This window comes from Mus caroli, unplaced genomic scaffold (assembly GCF_978045245.1).
Source record: "Mus caroli unplaced genomic scaffold, Mus_caroli_1 scaffold_9, whole genome shotgun sequence".
NCBI classification, from domain to species: Eukaryota; Metazoa; Chordata; class Mammalia; order Rodentia; family Muridae; genus Mus; species Mus caroli.
This window is the reverse complement of record NW_028227264.1, coordinates 20,030,007-20,051,235: the sequence shown is the minus strand read 5'-3', so window position 1 is coordinate 20,051,235 and position 21,229 is coordinate 20,030,007. Positions and strand designations below refer to the sequence as shown.

General features: G+C 44.0%; 1 protein-coding gene across 1 annotated transcript in view; it reads right to left on the bottom strand.

Annotated features, from left to right (window-relative positions):
- Positions 1–21,229, bottom strand: part of Slc2a12 (solute carrier family 2 member 12) — a 55,923-nt gene that overhangs the window by 13,016 nt on the left and 21,678 nt on the right. Inside the window, exon 3 of the mRNA XM_021174503.3 lies at positions 1,329–1,451. Coding sequence (XP_021030162.1) covers positions 1,329–1,451 — 123 coding nt within the window. The remainder of the gene's footprint in view (positions 1–1,328; positions 1,452–21,229) is intronic.

Sequence of the window (21,229 nt, the reverse complement as noted above, 5' to 3'; positions counted from 1 at the left end):
CTACTACATAGTCAGTTCCCGGAAAGACAACCTACCACTGGGGACAAAAGAATCAGTTTTCCCAGGATTCATGCTAAAAAATCTATTCAAGGGTCTGCCTTGTCCTTAGCTCATCTAGGATATCAACTAGCCTTCCTGCAAAGATTCAGGCCATTTGTTGCCATTTTTAGTCCTCTCTGTGTCTCTGACTGTCTCTGTCTGTCTGTCTCTGTCTCGTTCTGTCTCTGACTCTCTCTCTCTCTCTCTCTCTCTCTCTCTCTCTCTCTCTCTCTCTCTCTGTGTGTGTGTGTGTGTGTGTGTGAGTGTGTGTGTGTGAGAGAGAGAGAGATAATCTCAGAATCTCAGTGGTAAGTTTTGAAGAGCGCTGGTGAACCACATTGTTACTTCAGTATTTTGAGAACTAACGCACAAAGTTTCAAGCACTTATCTTGCCTTATATAAGATCCACATCCAGAGTAGCCAAACAGGAGTGAGAAGAAATATCTCTTTAGAGAAGCATTCCAGGAAAATAAAATAACAAAACAACAACAAACAACATAGACAAGCTGAGAGAATGACAACAGAGGGGCTGGGTGACAAGAATCCAAGGAGTTCAACATGGTTTGGGGTTGGGGTTGGGCAGCCAGACTGGGAGGGTGACAAGACATCCTTCAATCACTTGCCAGGAATGTGCTAACTGGTAAAATCCCCAAGGCCTTCAAAGCCTCCATGGAGACATAGGAACTTACAGGGAATGCAAAAGACAGGACACATGAAAACTATCAAGACCCAGACCCTGCAAAAAATCTATGTAACAAGTCAGGTGCTCTCTCCCCTAAAACTGTAAGGGAGTAGGAAATCTAGTAGGAAGAATTAAGACAATGCCTACATATGCTGGGCCATGCCATTCGGCTGTAAATTATACATTCACAGATAACCCAAGCAATCAAAAGTAACTATAAGGTACTCCGTAAAATGGAAACAGAGAGATTCTGGAGAAATGATTAATATTTCAAGGGTGGTAATTATATTGTTCTCTTAAGTTTCCAGATATCCATGCTGAAATTCCATGAAATTATATATATATGTGTGTGTGTGTCTGTGTATGTATGTATGTATATATATATATATATATATATATATATATATATATATATATATATAAAGTAATTTGATAAGTGGGAGGCATGGGGTTAGAAAAGCATTAAGATTGAAGGCTGCTTAGGTTGGGTACATAGCTACATACTGGTTCATTACCAATCTCTCTACTTGTGGGTATATTTTGATATTTTTCCACAATAAACATCTTTACAAAGATTATGAGGACATCGATGGGAAAGAGTTCTTACCAGTCACTGTCAGAAATGTCAAGGAGATGAGAAGGTTGACGCCCCAGTTCATGCTAGACGTCAGGGCCATGGCACGGCCTCTAATTCCACCGGGAAAGATCTCACTGAGCACCAACCAAGGCACTAGGACAAAGGAGAACATGGTGAGACAGAGAAATGAACGAAGAGCCTGGACACCAGAGACCCTCCATGGTCTCTCTCCAAGTCCTGCCTGGCTTTGTGGCAGCAGGTCAAGGCCGACTTTCACTTCCACAGGGCAGCCCTGAGAGTGACATCTCTCCTTTCTCCAACTCAACGGCATAGCCCGGGGGAAGATGGGCAGACAGAAGTCCTAAATTAAATATTGCTCTCAAATTTGATTGTAGCAGACTAGACAACTAGATTTTTGGAAGGAGACTCTTCTTGCAATCAAATTGATCAGAGGACTTTTTTTTTTTAATCTGAGAGTGGCAGGCTCTGCTTGTTTAGATTGAGAAGGGCAGAAAATTGCAAATTAACTTGTCTTCTGCTCACAAATTTGATTTGCTCAAACAGGGATGGGATTTTACTGTGGGCTGACTTGGCAAACGCATCTGCATCTTCTCATTTGACCCTTGCCAACCCCGGGCAGGTGAAACCACTGCTTTTTTTTCCATTCATAGAGGAAGAGACTGTGGCTCTGAGGGGTTAATGACTTGCCAAGGCCACAAAGCTCCTCAGTGAAGTGGGGCACGGAACCCTGACCGGGCTTTGTAACTTTCTCTTCGTGTCAACATGCTTTCTCAGCAATGGCTCAGTAAATATGAGTGAAGGAACGTGACGGTAAGTGTGAAGGCAGTGGACTGTGCCACCAGATAGAGGACCTGGTAAGGTTAAAGCAGGTTCCAAAACCCTGGGAAATCTCATAGTTAAGAATGCCAGGCGTTAAGAAGCAGCTCCTGGCCAGAGTCTACCTGTCCTAGAACATGGAACTGTGATGCCCCACTGAGAGGACCGTTATTACAACCAGTCATGTAGCATAAACACCTAGAGTTCTCCATGCTAATGAGCAGTCAAGATAGGCCCTGAGTGTTTAGCCAATGAGCCTCCCTACCTGGGCATCCCTTCCTGCAAAAGGTGTTTAACCCCTGGTTTACTCTGAGTAAGACTTATACATTCACAGCCATCATAAATAAAGCAGTTGTGACGAATAAAGACCATTTCCTTCATCAAGGATGGGGTGGGAGGGGTGCTCTTTGTCATAAAGAGCCTCACCTAAATCTCCCTGAGAAGGAGAAAGCCAGCCTCTTTTCCAGCCCCTCTGTACTCTCAGCACTCACTCAGAACCAAACTGGATTCTGCCTGGTCCTGGGGCCCAGCCATCATCCCCTTCCTGCCTGTCACATAGGAGGACAAACTCATAGACCACTGTGCTCAACTCCCTTAGTCCCCAGCAGCATCTGGATACACAGGAGACTGAGAACCACATCACCTGTCCCAGCCCCTGCTGTTTCTCACCTGGGAAAACACGGACCCCTATCTTGGACTACATTCTGCCTTCCCTGAGCCACATGCAGATGGCGCTCTTGGCAGCCCAGCCCAAGACAGGGCAGCCTGACAGATAAGAGAATCTGATGGGACAGAAGGAAGGATTTCCAAAGTACCCAGCCCAGCACTATGGAGGGTAGCAAACCCCTTGGAAGGATGCTGCTTCCAACCACGTGATCGTAGCCCGGAAGAAGCTAATTGACAGGTGCAGCCTGGGACTGCGCAGTCAGTCATTTGCCTCTCTTATCACAGTCATGCGCTAGTGCAGTAACACCCCCCCCCCCCCCGGAGCTCGTGTCTCTAGCTGCATCTGTATCAGAAGATGGCCTAGTCGGCCATCAGTGGAAGAGACGCCCATTGGTCGTGTATATGCCTCAGTACAGGGGAACGCCAGGGCCAAGAAATGGGAGTGAGTGGGTGGGTGGGGGAGCGTGTGGGGCTTTTGGGATAGCATTGGAAATGTAAATGAAATAAATACCTAATTTTAAAAAAAAGAATTCTGTGAAAACTGGTAAGTGTCCAAGAGAATCTATCCCAGGTGACCCTGAAGACCTGCAAAATGATTATAACAAAAGCAGAAGGAAGATAATTCTTGTAATAAAGACTGGTCCCAGGTAAATGCAGTATAAAATTCTGTACAATCGCTGTTTGTTCTTTGATAGAGTAGCCTAAGTGCCTGGGTTATAGCTATATGTCTCCATACTAGGCCTAACTTCAGTCCTTAAAGCTAAGCAAGCTCCTTCCATACCACTGTTTTCCATGGATATTGATCACAGGTTGAGCTGAGAGGCCTTGAAGGCCTTGGGTTTTAGAAGGCAGAAAAGGAGATAGGAGGGAACATCTTTTCATCTTGTTGTAGAGGAATTGGCTTAGATCTTCATGGTTTGACCTCCAGCCCTACTTCAACACCTATCCAAAACATCCCCAACTCCACTTCCCATCATGATGGCCTCGTGGAGTTATTTAATGGCTGAGTGTTGTCGAGGTCCTCAGAACCACATTGACTTCAAATGAGAGTGAGCTGATCTGGCCATCATAGGGAAGTGGTGGGTACCACCAAGACAGATGGGGACATGATGTAGCACAGAATACTTATCTAGCATGCAATAAGCCTTGTGTTTGATCCACACTATCATATAAGCTAGGTGTGATGGTTTGTATATACTTGGCCCAGGGAGTGGCACTATTAGGAGAAGTGGCCTTGTTGGAGTAGGTGTGTCACTGGGGGTGTGGGCTTAAGACCCTCACCCCAACTGCCTGGAAGCCAGTCTTCTACTAGCAACCTTCAGATGAAGATGTAGAACTCTCAGCTCCTCCTGCACCATGCCTCCCTGGATGCTGCCATGTTCCCACCTTGATAATACTGAACTGAATCTCTGACCTATAAGCCAGCCCCAGTTAAATGTCCTTTATAAAACTTGCCGTGGTCATGGTATCTGTTCACAGCAATAAAACCCTAAGACAGAAGTTGGTACCAAGGACTGGGGTATTGCCGTGATAGGCCTGGCCATGCTTTTGTTTAGAAAAATGTGGATTTAGGGACTTTGGATTTGGAAAGCAGTGGAATGTTCTAAATTGGGCTTAATAGGCTATCCTAGTAGGAATAGATTTTGTTGCTGAGAGTAATTTGAATTGTGCAGAACAGGCCCAAGAGGTGTCTGAGAAGAATTTTGGTATGTGGCACAGAGACTATTTTTGTGGTATTTTTGTGAAAAATGTTGTCGTTTTTGCCCTTGTCTGAAGATTCTACCTGAAGCTAAGGTAAAGAGACTTATATTAATTGCACTGACAAAGCAAGTCTCAAAAAAGCCCAGCAGAGACTTTATTCTCTGGTTAAGTCTCATGAAGAGCATTTTGAACAAGTGTAGCAAGTTTAGAAAGGAAAAATATAAAATATATGGTTCAAGTGTTAAAGGGTACCAGGAAGTGAAATGGTGTCTGTTCACAGCAGTAAAACCCTAACACACCACGATTGGTGCCACACGTCTGTAGTGCCAGGTGGAGGCAGGTGAACCAGAAGTTCAAGGTGATCCTCAGCTACAAATGAGTTCAAGGCCATCTTAGAAAACGTGGGCCTCCTTCTCAAAGAGAACAAATCGGGTGGAGGTGCACAGCACTGGCGGTAGGTTGCATGTGCTGAGTCTGATGTGAGGGGACTTGTCCTAGAAAACTAAAAACATTCAGAAAATCTACACCACACAAACAGTGCAGCAGTTAAACCAAGTCCTGGGGCCATTTCGCCAGCCCGAGTAATGAACTGAAGATTAGAAAATAAACTTCCCTCAGTGTGTGTTCTGGTGGGAGCTTGTCCGTCAAGCCCTGAGCTTGACATTTCCAACAATAAAGAGCATCTTTCTGAAGCTGCTACTTTACTTCAAGTCGAATGGGAAGAACTCAAGACCCAATGTCTTGGCTGATACAATACTGACAAAATTGGATGCCGTAGCGATTGTCAAATGAATGTTTAACCATCCCAATATAGAGCCCGAGTAATTAAATAAGGAGGATATTACTTTAATGGTGATGACGGAACTGTAAAATCCCAAGCTTTCAAACCCCAGGAAAGAGAAATAAAATTCAGAATGCAATGGCAAGAATGGCTTCCTGTATCAGACAGGAGCAAGACAGAGCAAGAGTCTTTGAGTCCTGATAGTCTCTAGAAAGATGCTATGCATGCGCAAGACAGAAGGAACAGAAGAGCATGGCCTCAGTATACAGGGAAAGCACAAGCAAATGGCCCAGCCTGTGGGCATCCAGTACAGTGATCTCTATAAAAACAAGAAGTGAAATGTTTTCCTTTTAGCATCAATGACGAGGGCCCATTTTCTCTCCAAAGAAAATCAGTCTGCTGCCGCATGGAAGGGCTCTTTTTTGCTGGCACAGGAAGAAAGGGGATTCTCTTTGAACATCCTCTTTCTTCCCTACCCTAATGATAGGCGAGCAGAAGATACATTGTCCTGTTTGCTCTATAGAGTACTCACAACACACAAATACAACAGGACTGTGTATGTTGCCACTGCCACTCAGCAGGCATAAAACATCTCTCCTTGACTCTGTTATTCAATCCCTGTCTTACCATTACAGGACTACTTCAGCAAGTTGTGCCCCTGTAAATGCCAGCGTCTGCAATGTCCCTAATGTGGCTCTATATCACAGTTCCTAATGACTGGAAATCTGAGCTTGGGAGTGGGGGCAGGGGAAGACCAGAGTCAGTAATCACTAGCAGCTATGCAACCCCTATATCGAACGGTGTCAGATCATCAGGGTCCCACAAGAATTTGCCAGATTTAGATAAGTCTACAGACACGGTGTTTACAGCCACATAGAGTGACAACTGACATAAAATGCCCATGAGGCAGGGCATTCTTGTCACTCTGTGAGGACTAAGCCTCAGGTTAGGAGGGATAATAGAAATAACATTCTGTCCCAAGTAAATCACCCTGAGCATTTCCAGCCTCCTACCTACTCTGGCCACTGCTCCAGTTTCTCCTACAGAACCTGTTGTTTAACCCACTATGCTCTCGGATATAAATCCTGCAGTTCTGTGGGCATGAATTTTTCCTGAAACACCTGGCCTGTGAATTCAAGAGTCTGAAAGACCCACTGAGGTCTTCAAACTCCTGCCAAAGACCTACCAGCTTCGGAGGGAGTTCCACACTTGGGCTGCAAAGAGCTCAGCAACTGGCTCTGCCGAAGGACCCATCCCCGAGCGCGAGCGTGTGCGGCAGAAGTAAATGCAGATCCCCTGGTTTTGTTGCCTTTTTAAGCAGTACAGGCCACACCTAGCTTTCCTGCAAAGAGCTGCCTAAAATGCGAACAGGAAGTGACGTGTGCTACCCAGGTGCTCTTGCAACCAGATGCTTGGATCCTGAGACATCGGCTCTTAACAACAGACTTTGGTAGGCCACCAGCTCCAACATCAGGGGCTCTCGTGTTGTTGGCTGTGTAGTCTCACGTTCCTCAGCCTCCCTGAGTTGTGACACCCATGGTCTTTTGTAAAAGAAATACTTTATTCATGAATATTATCTTAAACTGCTTAGATTACAAGCCAAGACAGGCAATGGAATAAAATACCTGTGTTTCCTAAATAAGGTCTCCTAATCAAAATCAACCAGAATAATTTTTTTTTTACAGAAAAGTATGTTAGCAGAAACTAGCAGAATGACTCTTAAAACGAAATGAAATTAAAAACTAATCCCTCTTTATTTTTAGACAAGGCCTCACCATGTAACTCTTCTCACTATGTAGACCACGCTGGTCTCAAACCATCGTCTACCTCTGCCTCCCAAGTGCTAGAATTAAAGGTGTGTTCCACCATGCCTAGCTAAAATCTAGACCCTCCCCCCCCACCGCCCCTTTTACCAGGCACCGAAAGAACAGGAAAGCTCTGTACAACCACTCTGGAAATCAGTCTGGCGGTTCCTCAGAAAATTGGACATAGTACTACCGGAGGATCCAGCAATACCTCTCCTGGGCATATATCCAGAAGATGTTCCAACCAGTAAGAAGGACACATGCTCCACTATGTTCATAGCAGCCTTATTTATAATAGCCAGAAGCTGGAAAGAACCCAGATGCCCCTCAACAGAGGAATGGATACAGGAATTATGGTACATTTACACAATAGAGTACTACTCAGCTATTAAAAAGAATGAATTTATGAAATTCCTAGGCAAATGGTTGGACCTGGAGGGCATCATCCTGAGTGAGGTAACACAATCACAAAAGAACTCAAATGATATGTACTCACTGATAAGTGGATATTAGCCCAGAAACTTAGTATACCGAGATATAAGATAAAATTTGCAAAACACATGAAACTGAAGAAGAACGAAGACCAAAGTGTGGACACTTTGCCCCTTCTTAGAAATGGAAACAATCACCCATGGAAGGAGTTACAGAGACAAAGTTTGGAGCTCAGACAAAACGATGGAGCATCTAGAGACTGCCATATCCAGGGATCCATCCCATAATTAGCCTCCAAACAATGACACCGTTGCATACACTAGCAAGCGTTTGCTGAAAGGACCCTGATATAGCTGTCTCTTGTGAGACTAGGCCGGGGCCTAGCAAACACAGAAGTGGATGCTCACATTCAGCTATTGGATGGATCACAGGGCCCCCAATGGAGAAGCTAGAGAAAGTACCCAAGGAGGTAAAGAGATCTGCAACCCTGTAGGTGCAAACTATAGGTGCAACAACATTATGAACTAACCAGTAGCCCGGAGCTCTTGACTCTAGCTGCATATGTATCAAAAGATGGCCTAGTCGGCCATCACTGGAAAGAGAGGCCCATTGGACACGCAAACTGTATATGCCCCAGTACAGGGGAACGCCAGGGCCAAAATAATGGGAATGGGTGGGTAGGGAAGTGGGGGGGGAGGGTATGGGGGGCTTTTGGGATAGTATTGGAAATGTAATTGAGGAAAATACGTAATAAAAAAATATTAAAAAAAAAAAAAAAGAAGAACAGGAAAGCTCTGTGCTACCGTGGGGCTTCAACCACTCTCATTTGTATAGTCTGCAAAGTCATTTGAAGTTTGAAAAAAGTGAGTCTTTTTGTTACTTATAATTTACATTAACATTTTAATCATAAATTCACATGATAGCAGAGGATGATGCACTGTCCAGCATATTCAGGTTCTAGTCATTGGTCTTCTAGATGCTTCCAGTGGAATGCAATGGCATCCCAATTGGATGCCCTCTTTTACACTTGAGTGTAGTATTGAGCCTACTGACTATAACACAAGCCCGAGAGAATGACTTTCAGTGCCAGTCCTGAGCAACTCAGTGAAAAATGTTATGAACTGAAACTGTCCTTTAATTTTACATATTTGAAGGCAGTTTAAGACTTTTCCCCCCGAATATATTAACACTAATTAGTACAAAAGAGGACAAGATGAGAGCAGCATCTCAAAATGTTTAGAAATCACCGAACATAAAAGAATCACAAGTGCCTTCAAGAGACGCATGGAACACTGTTGTTTATTGGTTTCTGTGGGTGAATGCCATTTATTTATAGAGTAATGCATTTTTTCTACCTTTGAAATGGATAGAATTTACTATTCTCAATAATAAAATAGGTGTTGAGTGGAAGGAATTCAGTGTGAACAATGTCACTCACTTCTCTAAATTAACAAGGAGCGCTTCTTGAGATGATCTGCCAGCTGGTGATTTGATTAGGTCATCCGTTATTTTTCTGTTGAAAGCAAATCATTGGAGATGAAAGGACTATTATCCTAGCTGTGAGTCACTTCTCAACACCTACATTAATTTTTTTATCAGTGTTCTTCAGCTTTTATAGTTCACCGTATGTATAATACACACTACTTCTCACGAAGTCATAAGTGAGCTTTCTTTTAAACGGAGTGTCTATATGACTGAAGAGATAGGGAGGGGCAATTTTACTGTGTTGTTTACACTGTATGTTGTGTGCTGTGTTAACGGTGTATGTTAGTGGATACACCACCCACATGTATACAAGTGGAAGCCAGAGCACAGTGTTGATCATCTTCCTCCATACTTGATACACTCCATCTTTAGACTGAACTGTCTAGGCTGGCTGGCTAATCAGCTCTCAGGACCTGTCTTTGCTCACCAGAGCTGACATTATAAGGACCAATGCATTCAGTCATACTTGGATTTTTGCATGGATACTGGGAATTCAAACCCAGGTCCTTGTGTTGACAGAGCAAGACTTCTTATGCACTGAGCCATTTCTCAGGCCCTGTTTTATGCTTCTTATTTTTGAGATAGAGTCTTGTGTAGATGACCCTGCACCCCTGCTCCTTCTGCCTCTACTTTCTGCTGTGGTGGGATTACAGACATGTGCCACTGTATCTGGCTTAGAAAGGACAACACTGGAAAGAGAGGCCCATTGGACTTGCAAACTTTATATGCCCCAATACAGGGGAATGCCAGGGCCAAAAGAATCGGAATGGGTGGGTAGGGAAGTGGGGGGGGGTTATGGGGGACTTTTGGGATAGCATTGGAAATGTAATTGAGGAAAATACGTAATAAAAAATATTAAAAAATAAAAAAAAGAAAGGACAACAAATTAAGAAATATATTGTGGTTATTTTTGTTGTTGTTCTCAAAGATGAATCTTTGGAAAGTGACTCCCTTTATAGTATCTTGGAGAACCCTCATAGAGTATAATGCATATACCCTGATAAGACAGAAGTGGCATTCCATATACAAACAAACATAAAAGCGATGACAGGCAAGGAATTTCTCTTTTCTGGTTTAAGCCTGAATGACGTGGCACTTGAAGTACTGTTGTATACAGACACACTATTCTGTACTCTCCTGTCTTCATTATTGGTGCTACAATTAGGAAGCTATTATGGTTTTCAATGCTCCAAAGGCTCCTTGGAACGATTCTTTTTTTTTTTTTTTTTTGTTAAAATATTTCCCTTTTCTTTTTTTTTTTAAAGATTTATTTATTTATTATATGTAAGTACACTGTAGCTGTCTTCAGACACTCCAGAAGAGGGCGCCAGATCTCATTGCAGATGGTTGTGAGCCACCATGTGGCTGCTGGGACTTGAACTCTGGACCTTCAGAAGAGCAGTCGGGTGCTCTTAACCACTGAGCCATCTCACCAGCTTTGGAACGATTCTTAATGTGTTCAGGAAAACAGCTAAACCACCAATGAATGTCTGTGCTTATTAAGACCACATTAAAAGTTCAACATGCTTCTTTAATGTCTGTGATATCCAGGATTTACAGTGTTCCAAAACAAAAGATTATAATGGGGGCACTGACTGGAAGCCAAACATAACTTGTGGGAGCAGTTACTGATGGTTACAGAAGGGATGGTGCCGTTCCTTCACACGTTTATCTTTGCTCCTACGCAGCAAAGAGCTCTGTGGTTCCTTCAGTATCACAGATGCCTCATCTACCTCTAAAGAGGAAGCAGGACTTCATTAGCCTGATGCCCAGGTTTCTTTAAGTTCGCCTCTGTGCCTGAACACAAAGTTAGTGGACCACTCTGCAAGTATGACGTACCTTGAACCTAACACTGGAGGGTGAAACAAGTCACTCAGTCAAATCAACCCAGCTAACTGGGGAGGAAAAAGCAGAGAACTGTGCGGATGTGGGTCAGATCTGAAAGGGGGGAAAACCTGTTTTAAAGATATTAAAGGGAGTTAACACTTAATGCACCCAGTGTGTGGACATTGTTATACAATGCCCACATTTAATGGTCAAGTTCTACTGTTTAAAAGATAATTTATGTAATGTGTTTGGTGGTGGGAAATGAAGACCTGAAAGCCTTTGAGGGTGGTGGTTCTGAGCACTAGGGGCCTGGGGCCCAGGAGGAAATGCAAAGCTGACCAAGATCGCTTATGAAACACAAGATGCACTTCTGGAATGTCCGCCTTTGTCTTGAACCCAGCATGGGTTTGGCATGAAGCAGCGAAGTAAACTTCCAAATTAGAACCTGCTGTTCACATGCCTGGAATTGTCACAAGCCCAGGCTGTGTATGCATCACATGAGCAGCGGGGTTCGGAGAGCCAGAGTTGTCTGGATACAACCCCGAAGTTTAAATGTTTTGGCAGGTGGCTCTCCTGCTCCCGGCTGATACCGTCCTCCCAAAGGCTGCATCAGTTCTGCAAGGTGAAACAAACCCGGGAGTGTCGGGAAGCTCTCAAACACTCTGTCTCATGACAATTCTCAGCTATACTTGTAAGCTAGGGGAGTTTTCCGTGTGTGTCTGGCAGGCATTCCTTCTTGTTCAGGAGCAGTGTCTGACAGATCTTTGCTACAGACCCACTAAGGTGCCTATTACATACAACACAGCTAAATCATCTCCTCTGAAGAAAGGGGCAGCTTTGATTATTGCTAAGTAACTGTAATGCCTCCAGGGAAGGAAACAGCTTGGCGTATGGTCTGTGTTATCCAAGATTTGTGTTTTTCAAGTTCTGGGCTCCTCTCTCAGGTGACCCAACATCTGTGCAGAAATTTTATAAATAATCCAGTTGATCTATGGAGCTTGAGTATCTACCATAAGTGCTGATAGCCTCAATGTTCTATGAATAGTAAATAGCCTTATGTCCTGACTAAGGAATCCAACCTGTTAGCTGGCAAGTGGGAAAAACCGCAGCACCTTTCCAGTTACTGACACTTTAATTGCGTGTGGCCAGGGTATGTCTTCCATTACAGTCATTAACTGTACTTGCCCTCCACATCAGGGGAATCCAGTGGAATTTTTAAGGCTAAGATAATGCATGAAAATATGTCTACAAGCTCTAATACTAATCAGGTAAAAAAAAAGGGGGGAGGATAATAATAACCTTTTCAAGACCCAGGTTAAGACTGTCATATAATTCTCTTAGAAAAAAATTACAAAGGAATTGCTTCATATTTGATTTAGCTGGGCACAGTGGCCCATGCCTTTCATCTCAGCAGTGAGGGCAGCTGAGGCAGGAAGATGTGTATGTGAGGCTGGCCTATGCTACAAAGGAAGAGTCAGTCTCAAAAATAAATAAGTAAATAAATAAATAAGCAAATAAATTAAAAATGGAGAATATTAGATTACAGATGTCACATTAAATCATCTGTGCACAGGTGTAATGAAAGTAAAAGTAAGGATGGCTCAGTGGATAAAGGGGCCTGCCACCAACCCTGATGGCCTGAGTTCAATCCCCAGGACCCACACATGCAAAACGGAGAGAACTGACCCCCAAAAGTTGTCCTCTGATGTCTGAATGTGCACATATGTGAGCGGCATGCACACACATACACACACAGAGAGAGAGAGAGAGAGAGAGAGAGAGAGAGAGAGAGAGAGAGAATTTAAAGAAATGAAAATGGAAATAAAATAAAATATTAATTAAAAAAAATTAAAGTCAGAATGATTAGTCCATGGTACTGCTAAACTCAAATCTCTCTTTAAAAGGGAAACTAGGTCTCATACTTGGAGAACAAAATGGAAAAACTTAGAAATTGTCATTTTGTCTAATGCCCTAAAAATGCCCTTGATTTTAAATGTAACCTTCCGTGGGCGTTGGTTGCCTTTACCCCAGACTGAGTATGATTAGTGAAGCAGGAGTTCTGACCCAATGAAAGGGGGCTCCATGGGAGGCACAGTTCCCCACTGCCCCTCCTAGATGCCAGGGCTGACTCTCAACCACAGCAAATCAGTGCCACAGCACAGGGCCTGGCCGTGGCCACAGACACTGAGAGTCTGGATTAACAGCACAGGTTTAGACAGGCAAACACTTGTGGTCCTCAGCTGGATTTACATCTTTTACTCCCACCAGCTGGCATGGTTTTCTGTAAAAACCTGTCCAGACTCCTGGAATACCTTGACTACAGGCGAGCCACCCTTCCCAAAGCTCCAGGTCCATTTCTATACTGTCCATCCGACTGAATTCAGAGGTCACTAAAGCTGACAGTGATGTTGTAGAACAATACCATGGGCAGTTCTAGGGGAATCAGTACTGTCAGGATCTAAACCTCTCACATCTAGACCATGACCAGAATTAATGCCATTTGCCCAAGGCCACCTTGTGTGCCAGAGACTAAATGAAGGGCATGTGGTACAGATTGCTTCTTTTCACTGTGCTATTATAGTGAGAGGTAGATACTACCAGCCCATTGTTCAGATTAGCAAACTGAGAATTTTGAGAGATGAACTTATTTGTCCAAATTCCTACGCTATGGAGCTGAGATTGAAACCAGGAAGTCCCAGGCAAAAATCCCATCCAAAGCCTAGCACTGTGTCAGACAGACTCAATGAGCTTCTTTGAGATCCTCCTAATCTCTCCTGCTCATGTCTATCCTCAGGGACACTTGACCTGCCACCATTTATCCTGCTTAAAACTCCCCTCTTCCAGATACTCACACAACTTTCTCTGAACAAAGCTTGCCCCGGTTTCACAGGTCACGGGCACAGGAGCCATTCCCTACCTAAAGAAGCCCTTCTCTAAGGACACCCCTCCTTTTGGCTCTTTTTACTCTCTTTGCCTCCATCTAAACCGAATGCATCCCGTGGTCTCCCCCATCCACATCTGAATGTCTGTGCCATGTATGTCATGCTGAGCCATGTCACCCCGGGAACGGACGAATGAAGAGTTCCCACCACATTCTCCCTCAGTCTCCTCTTCCTAGCCCTTTCTATCTGCTTCTTCCTGCCAATATGGCGCTCCAGAGTAGGTAGACAATATAGGAAGAGATTCTCTAGTGTCAGCTGTCATTTGGTCTCATCTGTCATTCAGTTTTTGGCCTGATGTTCTACTTGAACACGTGAAACAAACAGAGTCTAACGGTGGCAGTCCCAACCTTGTTACCTAGCTTAATATATGACCTGGAGAAAAATCCCTTACATCTGCTCCTGGAGAGAAGAGACTTATGAAGGAGAGAAGGTATAACTAATTTATTGCGGACATATGAAATTTGGGGTTAGAAAGCCATGAAGAGAGTAGTCACACATGGCTCCTGGATGACACTCTAGAGTGAACAATGTCAGAAACCTTGACAGCTCAGTTTATTAGAGAAAAGCCAGGGGGAACAGATTGTTAAGAAAAAATAAACTATGCTGGCATATGGACCAAATATATAAGAGATATGATTATAGGAGACCCAAACCCATGTAGGAGTGGGGGCCAACCACCATGACATAGAATGAGGCGTGGCCTGAAAACAACACATTACTGTTCTATACAGCATGCTGTCTGTATGTATGCTGGCCATAGATCATCATATGGTGATTTATGTCGGTGAATACAGATGTACAAAGATGTCCTCCCCAAAGGAACAAAGACACACAGACAGATAGACAGACAGAAGGGAGAGAGAGAGAGAGAGAGAGAGAGAGAGAGAGAGAGAGAGAGAGAAAGAGAGAGAGAATATAACCACACATTTGTTTCCAAGTTACCTTGGGTATTGTCGGCAGAAGCGAATATATCCACAAATGTTACCTCAGATGAACTCATGACATAATGACAACAGGCTCTGAGCCTTGGCTCCTCTTTACTTGTGGAGTAAGTAGATGTTCTCATCATATCAGGAGTTTGTGATTATGTGCTAAAAAAAAAAAAAAATTCCCAGCCACCAAAAGGAGCTAAAATGGATGAGAACACCTTGAACACGCACTGGAGAGTCTGGTTAGAGTTTTGAACCTATGTTGAAGGACAGGTGTTAATAATCAACTATTTAATAAATGTCATGAATAATGGCAATGGGGTTCATGTCCTAATCTAATTCTGCACAAGAATCCTACTATCAGCTACAAAGAAGTGAACAAGCCTCTTTTCCTCTGAAGTTCTATGAACCCCTTCAGCAGATGGCCGAAGCCAGTGCTCGCCTTAGAATGCCATTTTAAGTACACACAAGGAAGTATTCAATGTTACTTGATGCCACATGTAGGTCCCCTCCTCTGAAATTCTACATCCTAAAGCAACCTTGTTATTTTGCAGCTAGAAAACTAGAGGAGCCGAGTGAGATGACTTGGGGCATACACTTTAACCTAAGAATAGAAACACTTTCCTGGCAGAAGAAAGCCACACTATAATCTAATATAATTAAAGAATGCTGCCCTAAGCCAACTCACACTTAAGAAGATTTAATAAGGATGGTTTAATCTTCCTTTCAATGTTGCTTTAGAACAACAAGTACTTTCCCCTTTATGCCTCTACTTATACAAAGGATTTGTTTGTTTTACAAGCAATAAACTCTCTAACCCCCATAGTTGAGCAATAATCACACCAGGCTAATAAGTTTTATAATGCAGTTAAAATCTGGTATGAAAAGCTTGTTCCTAATAACATTTTTAAAGCTCTAACTGGTTCTTGCAGTTTATGCCAATGCCCTACAATACGATTTTGAGTATTGAAATGGAATCCCCTATGAATGTTTTCATTAGGAGAGAAAAAGAAATCATGGTACGAATATATAGACATGAGTGACTGGTTCTTTGCAAAAATAAACAAAGGGTAATTCTTTAGATTGTTCTGAAGACACTAGGAAAATCTCTGTCCCCAAGCTGTGTGAGAGATGACTGGGCATGTCAGGAGAGTTGATACAGATGCTGGCCTCTCTCACAGCATGATGCAGTCTTAGATGAACACCCAAGCCGGCCCTTGGAGGGGCCATTCAGAGTTAGATATAATGGGATGAGAGAGTTAACCCGTTCTCATACCCCACACACCTTCAGTCCTCAGCTTCCTCACCCAGTGGCAATACCAGGGACCTAGAAGTTCTGAAAGAGACTTACTCCTCCATATAGTGGCAAAACAAACCAAGCCAAGGTGTCCAAGAAAATTCAGGGTGACTTTCAGAACTCTGTGTCCAGCTATTTAGGATTTAACAAAGACATGCCCTGGCTGCCTCCCACTAGTTGGTTCTGAACATGACTGTCTCCCAGCCTCTTTTCTTAGGCAAAAACAGATCAATTTTTAAAAGTTGTACCCAAGTGATGTGTTTAATTGTTCTACAGAAAGCCTCATGCCGGTGTCTGGCAGCAGGAGGGCTTGCTTTGGCTGTGGAGCATTCCTAAGTTACTGGGTCCTTTGCCTGACCACTTTGAGCTGACTCTGAGCTCCTGCCTTGGTTTAAAAGTCTTTCCCCAGCTCCCTTCACAATCCGGATGTAGCCTAGAATGGTTTACAAGCAGAATTATATGGTGATAACATTAAAAAAGGACAGAAAGAAAACCCACAAGATGTGGTTTCCTTGTTCCAAGAATGGATGATCTAGTAGCTGTGCTCCAATTAATAAAGCAGAAGGAATGAACAGAAGCAATACAAGCTGTCAAAGACTGAGTTACACTGTTGCCCTGTCCTTCACAGTGGTACTGTGCTCCTTAGCATCTAATACAAGTTGTCAGTCAAAGACTGAGTTACACTGTTGGCCTGTCTTTCACAGTGATACTGTGCCCATTAGCATTCAAGGCTATTGGCTCAGTTGACATGCACCTCTTCTCTCCAACAGATGCCACAGGTACTACTATGCCCATTTCATAGAGTGAAAACAACTGAGAATATATGCAGCTTGTTAGTCACATAGCCAGTAAATTAAAGAGCTGGAATTAGAACCCAGAAGTTCTGGTTTTTAACTCAGTCTCTTTAAATCCCAGACTGAGTTACTGTACATTTGACATATATTAATGACTCATACAAACAGAGGCCTTTTACGAATTTGAGGAAATTTTTATGAATCCTCAGAGGTAGGAAAGGTTGTGATTAAGTAGAGGGGAGAAGAGGTTACATGTGTTCGGTGTTTATGGCTAGGGTAATGAGGAATGGGAAATAAAGAATCTCTAAGGGATGGGGCATTCCCTTGCCATGCCTGCACTAACACTAACAGTGCATGCAATGCAGAGTTTTCAGTGTATCTCTACGGGAATGATGGCTCCAGAGCACGTTATAGTCTCCAGTGTAGCCAACTACACAGATGCACTGATACCCTTCAGGGATATGATGGAAGGTCCTGAGAGGCTGAGTTTTCAGGATTGGGCTATAATGGTAGAGAGTGCGGGGTCAGCTAAAGGAGTCTGGGTCTATGGACTTCATGCTCTGTGACCTCAGGATCCTTGGCAGCTTATTTCCTTTCCACCAAAAAAGTGAAAATAATCTACCATCCTCTGTTCATCCTGGACAGTGGTCAATTTCTCTAAAACAGTATTAAGCAGGCATGCGAGGAAGATGGATGGGTATGAGCCAGGTCTGTAATGGAATTATTGGTAGACTCTTGGTATCTAGGAGTAACATCGAGCTAGGCCAGGATGGCAGAGATAGAAAAGAAACAACAGATACAGGATCCACTGTTGAGGAACAGCTCAAATGTTTGGTCACTGACTGAACTATGAAAAAAGCCCGAAACATCAACCCTCAGGAGCGGCAGGGGTGGCAACCTCCTGGGAGAAATGGTGACATGAAGATAAAAACGCCAGCCCAGGCTCTCGACATCACCATGGCTATCAACAACATCCCCTTATAGGTCATAGGGAACACAGAATTTGGCCAGATCTATTTTTAGGACTTCCCCAAGACCATGCACAGGGGAAACACGGCCATTTTTCTGCAGATGGCCAGCATCCTCAGACCTGATGGGAAGACGTGGGAGCAGGTTAAGTTTCTTCCCACACACTCCTAGTTTTGCTATGGCAAGAATCGATTTTGTGCCGGGCAGTGTTGGCACACACCTTTAATCCCAGCACTTGGGAGGCAGAGGCAGGTGGATTTCTGAGTTCGAGGCCAGCCTGGTCTACAGAGTGAGTTCCAGGACAGCCAGGGCTACACAGAGAAACCCTGTCTCGAGAAAAAACAAAAAAGGAGGAGGAGGAGGACGGAGGACGGAGGACGGAGGAGGGAGGAGGGAGGAGGGAAATTGATTTTGCTTTCTTTCTACTCTGATATAAGTTTCTTTCCTACTCTGCAGAGATTCTAGGCCATGAGTAAATAGACAGCCACAACCTTCCACACCTGTCTCTACCAGCTTCTCTCCATAGCCCTGATTACTCAGTCTTTTCCTTTGCCTCTTACTAACCTTTGCTTCTTGAGCTTCTCCCAGTTGTGTGCTGCCTGACCCCTATAAGAAATCTATCCAGGCTGTGGCGGTGGCTCAGTGGGTAGAGCATCTACAAGCTCAGTGTTCATACGGTGAGATCCAAGGTGGAGCCATTCAAGGTGGAGAATCCCCAGATGCTGGTACATCAGAGCCCTTAATAACAAAAAGATTCTGTAGCAAATGAAGATGGGAAAGATGGCGACTCAAGGCTGTCCTCTGACCTCTATATGAATGCTGTGGCACATATGGTTCAGCACACATGCACACAAACACACAAATGCACACACGCATGTACACATACGCATGCACAGTGGTGAGATGTAAAAACTAAATAAAAAGAAGCTCTGTCTGCTCATAGCACAAAGTGATCACGCCCTAGGGCAGCAACCCTCACGGCCACAGGCGGCACCCAAGGCCCTGCACCGTGTACACTGCGTTTACTCTAAAGGGGTCATGAGCTATTGCTGAAGGGTGACAACACTGTGAAACAGTCATTGTGGCAAAGGAAGAGCCAATATCAACGCACAGTCTGATGTAGGTGAGAGGCCCCAAATGGGGGAAGCTGCAGGCTCCCCGGGGGCATCACCACAGCACACAGAACTACACAGCTCCAACTGGAAAGTGAAAAAAGAAGAAATGTCCAGCATGCTTAATCTTTGTTATTTTGGTCTTCGGTATATCAACTGAACCTGAATTCTAACTGATGCACATACTCGATATTTCATTAAGTTCAGTTATCCAAGGAAATGTACATCAGAGACTTTAAAAATCATTATTTTCTCTATCTGTCCCTGTCTGTCTCTGTCTCTGTCTCTCCTACATCCTATCCTGGTAGCTTAGCCTTAGAGAAAGCACACACCTATGGCAGAACTTCAGAAGAGAAAGACCGGATCTGACGGGAGTGCTATCTATCAGCTCAAGACACCCAAAGACCAAGCTCTCAGCAAAAGGAGGTTTATTTGCCCCAGAGGGACAAAGGACAGGGAATAAGAGACAAAGACAGGAGACACAGGACTAGGGAGAAGGGGAAGGAAACAAGGGAGGGGGGAAGAGATACTTGGCCCAGGGAGGTGGGGTAGGGGGAGTGACAAAGAATGACCTCTGGGTAAACAGGAGACAGATGTGGCCCTTAGGAAAATGGCAGTTTATAAAGGTAAAAGGGGAAACCCTGTGTTAGGATAAAGTGTGTCATTTTGATTGGACAGGTTAGTTAGGGCAGCCAAAGGGGGCCTTTGATTGTTGGACTTCAATACTTCAGTAGCTATACATTGGTAGTCAGCCTCAGGAGGAAGAAATAGCCAAATAAGGAAACAGACCTTGAGGGCTAGCTTTAGGAATGTAATCTAATGGTTTTTAGCAAGGCGTGGGGAATGGAGGAGAAGGGCAAGGCCTGCCAGAGTCATGTTTGACATGCTGGGGCAGGCTAGAGTCCCTTCAGTGTCTCTAGTTTGGAGGGAGGGAGGGAGAGAGAGAGAGAGAGAGAGAGAGGGAGAGAGAGAGAGAGAGAGAGAGAGAGATGCTACATTAACTATTTTTATTCACTCCTACTTCTTATGCATCTTCAAGGAGAGGACTGAGCCAAACATAGCTAACTGCCATGTCAAAAGACCCATGTTAAGAGCTTGCTTCTAGCCTATGGTGCTATTAGGAAGTGGTGGACCCTTCTAAAAGGTAGGACCTATTGGAAAGCCATTAGGCCTTAGTAGTATGCCCTTGAAAGAAAGATTAGGATCCTTGCTTCCTCTCCTTTTTCTCTTTGTGTCAATGAAGAGTATTTTCCTTGACTGTGCACTGTCTGTCCTGTGACGTACTGCCTCACCATTGGCTCGAAGGCAAAAGAGACACGGTGGTCATAGACTGAAAGCTGAGACACCATGAGGCAAAAATAATCTATCTCAGTGACAGAAAACTCTCAAGTTCATTAATGTTTACTATCAAGACCAACAGGAAACTGGATCCACCAGCTGAGGACAGAGCCCTTCAACATGTGAGTTTCTGGACTGGTTGACCCTTCATACCCAGTACCCAACACCAAGTTTAAGATACATTTAAAAAGAAGAGCAGAATACCCTTGAAGGGAGCATAAACAATAAACCTACTAACTGTTTCCAAAATCGAACTGGATTCTTGACAGAGGAGAAGTCTGTTCTGATGCTTTGGGATAGAAAGTGATGAGGTGGAGTAGAAAATACGCTGCATTCAAGATGAGCCAGAATCGAAAGAGAGGAGGATGACATGACATTAAAAGATTCCAATGATGAATAAGTTTGTCAGTTTCCTAAGCAGCTTGGGTCCCGGAACCCTGGCTAGGGGAAGCGGGGAAATGAAGAAAAGACAGACACACAGAAACATGTGCAATGAAGCTGGGACCAGAATGGGAACAAGGGTTCTCTAATCATTGCCAACCTAGAACCTCAAGTGTTTACTATGTTCCAGACATGGGGTGGCATTAGCTCACCTCTGTAGAGAATCTCTGCAGGTGAGCAGTCTCAGGCTGTAAACACCTGGGAGAAGAAAGCTATGGTTGCTTAAAAAAGTGTGTCACCTAGATCGTTTTAGATAACTCTACTAAATGGAGGGATTGAAGAAGAAAGATGGAGGAGAAAGGGGGGCAAGGAGAGAGGTGGGAATCAGAGGGCAGGAAGATCTGAGATGGGAGGATTACCCTTGACTTTGAGCATTTCTCCCCTAGTGACAACCCCCCTGTAAAAGGTTGAGATGTCTTGTGAGGCAAAAGACTGCAGGACAGAGACAGACTATCTCAGCAAATATGTCTGTGTTTGAACAGACCAACTCTAGAAAATGGAAGAGCCTTGCAGGTAGGTCCTGGTAAGTTGTCAAACTTGTGTTGTGTTGGCTGGAACCAACCACACATTCATCC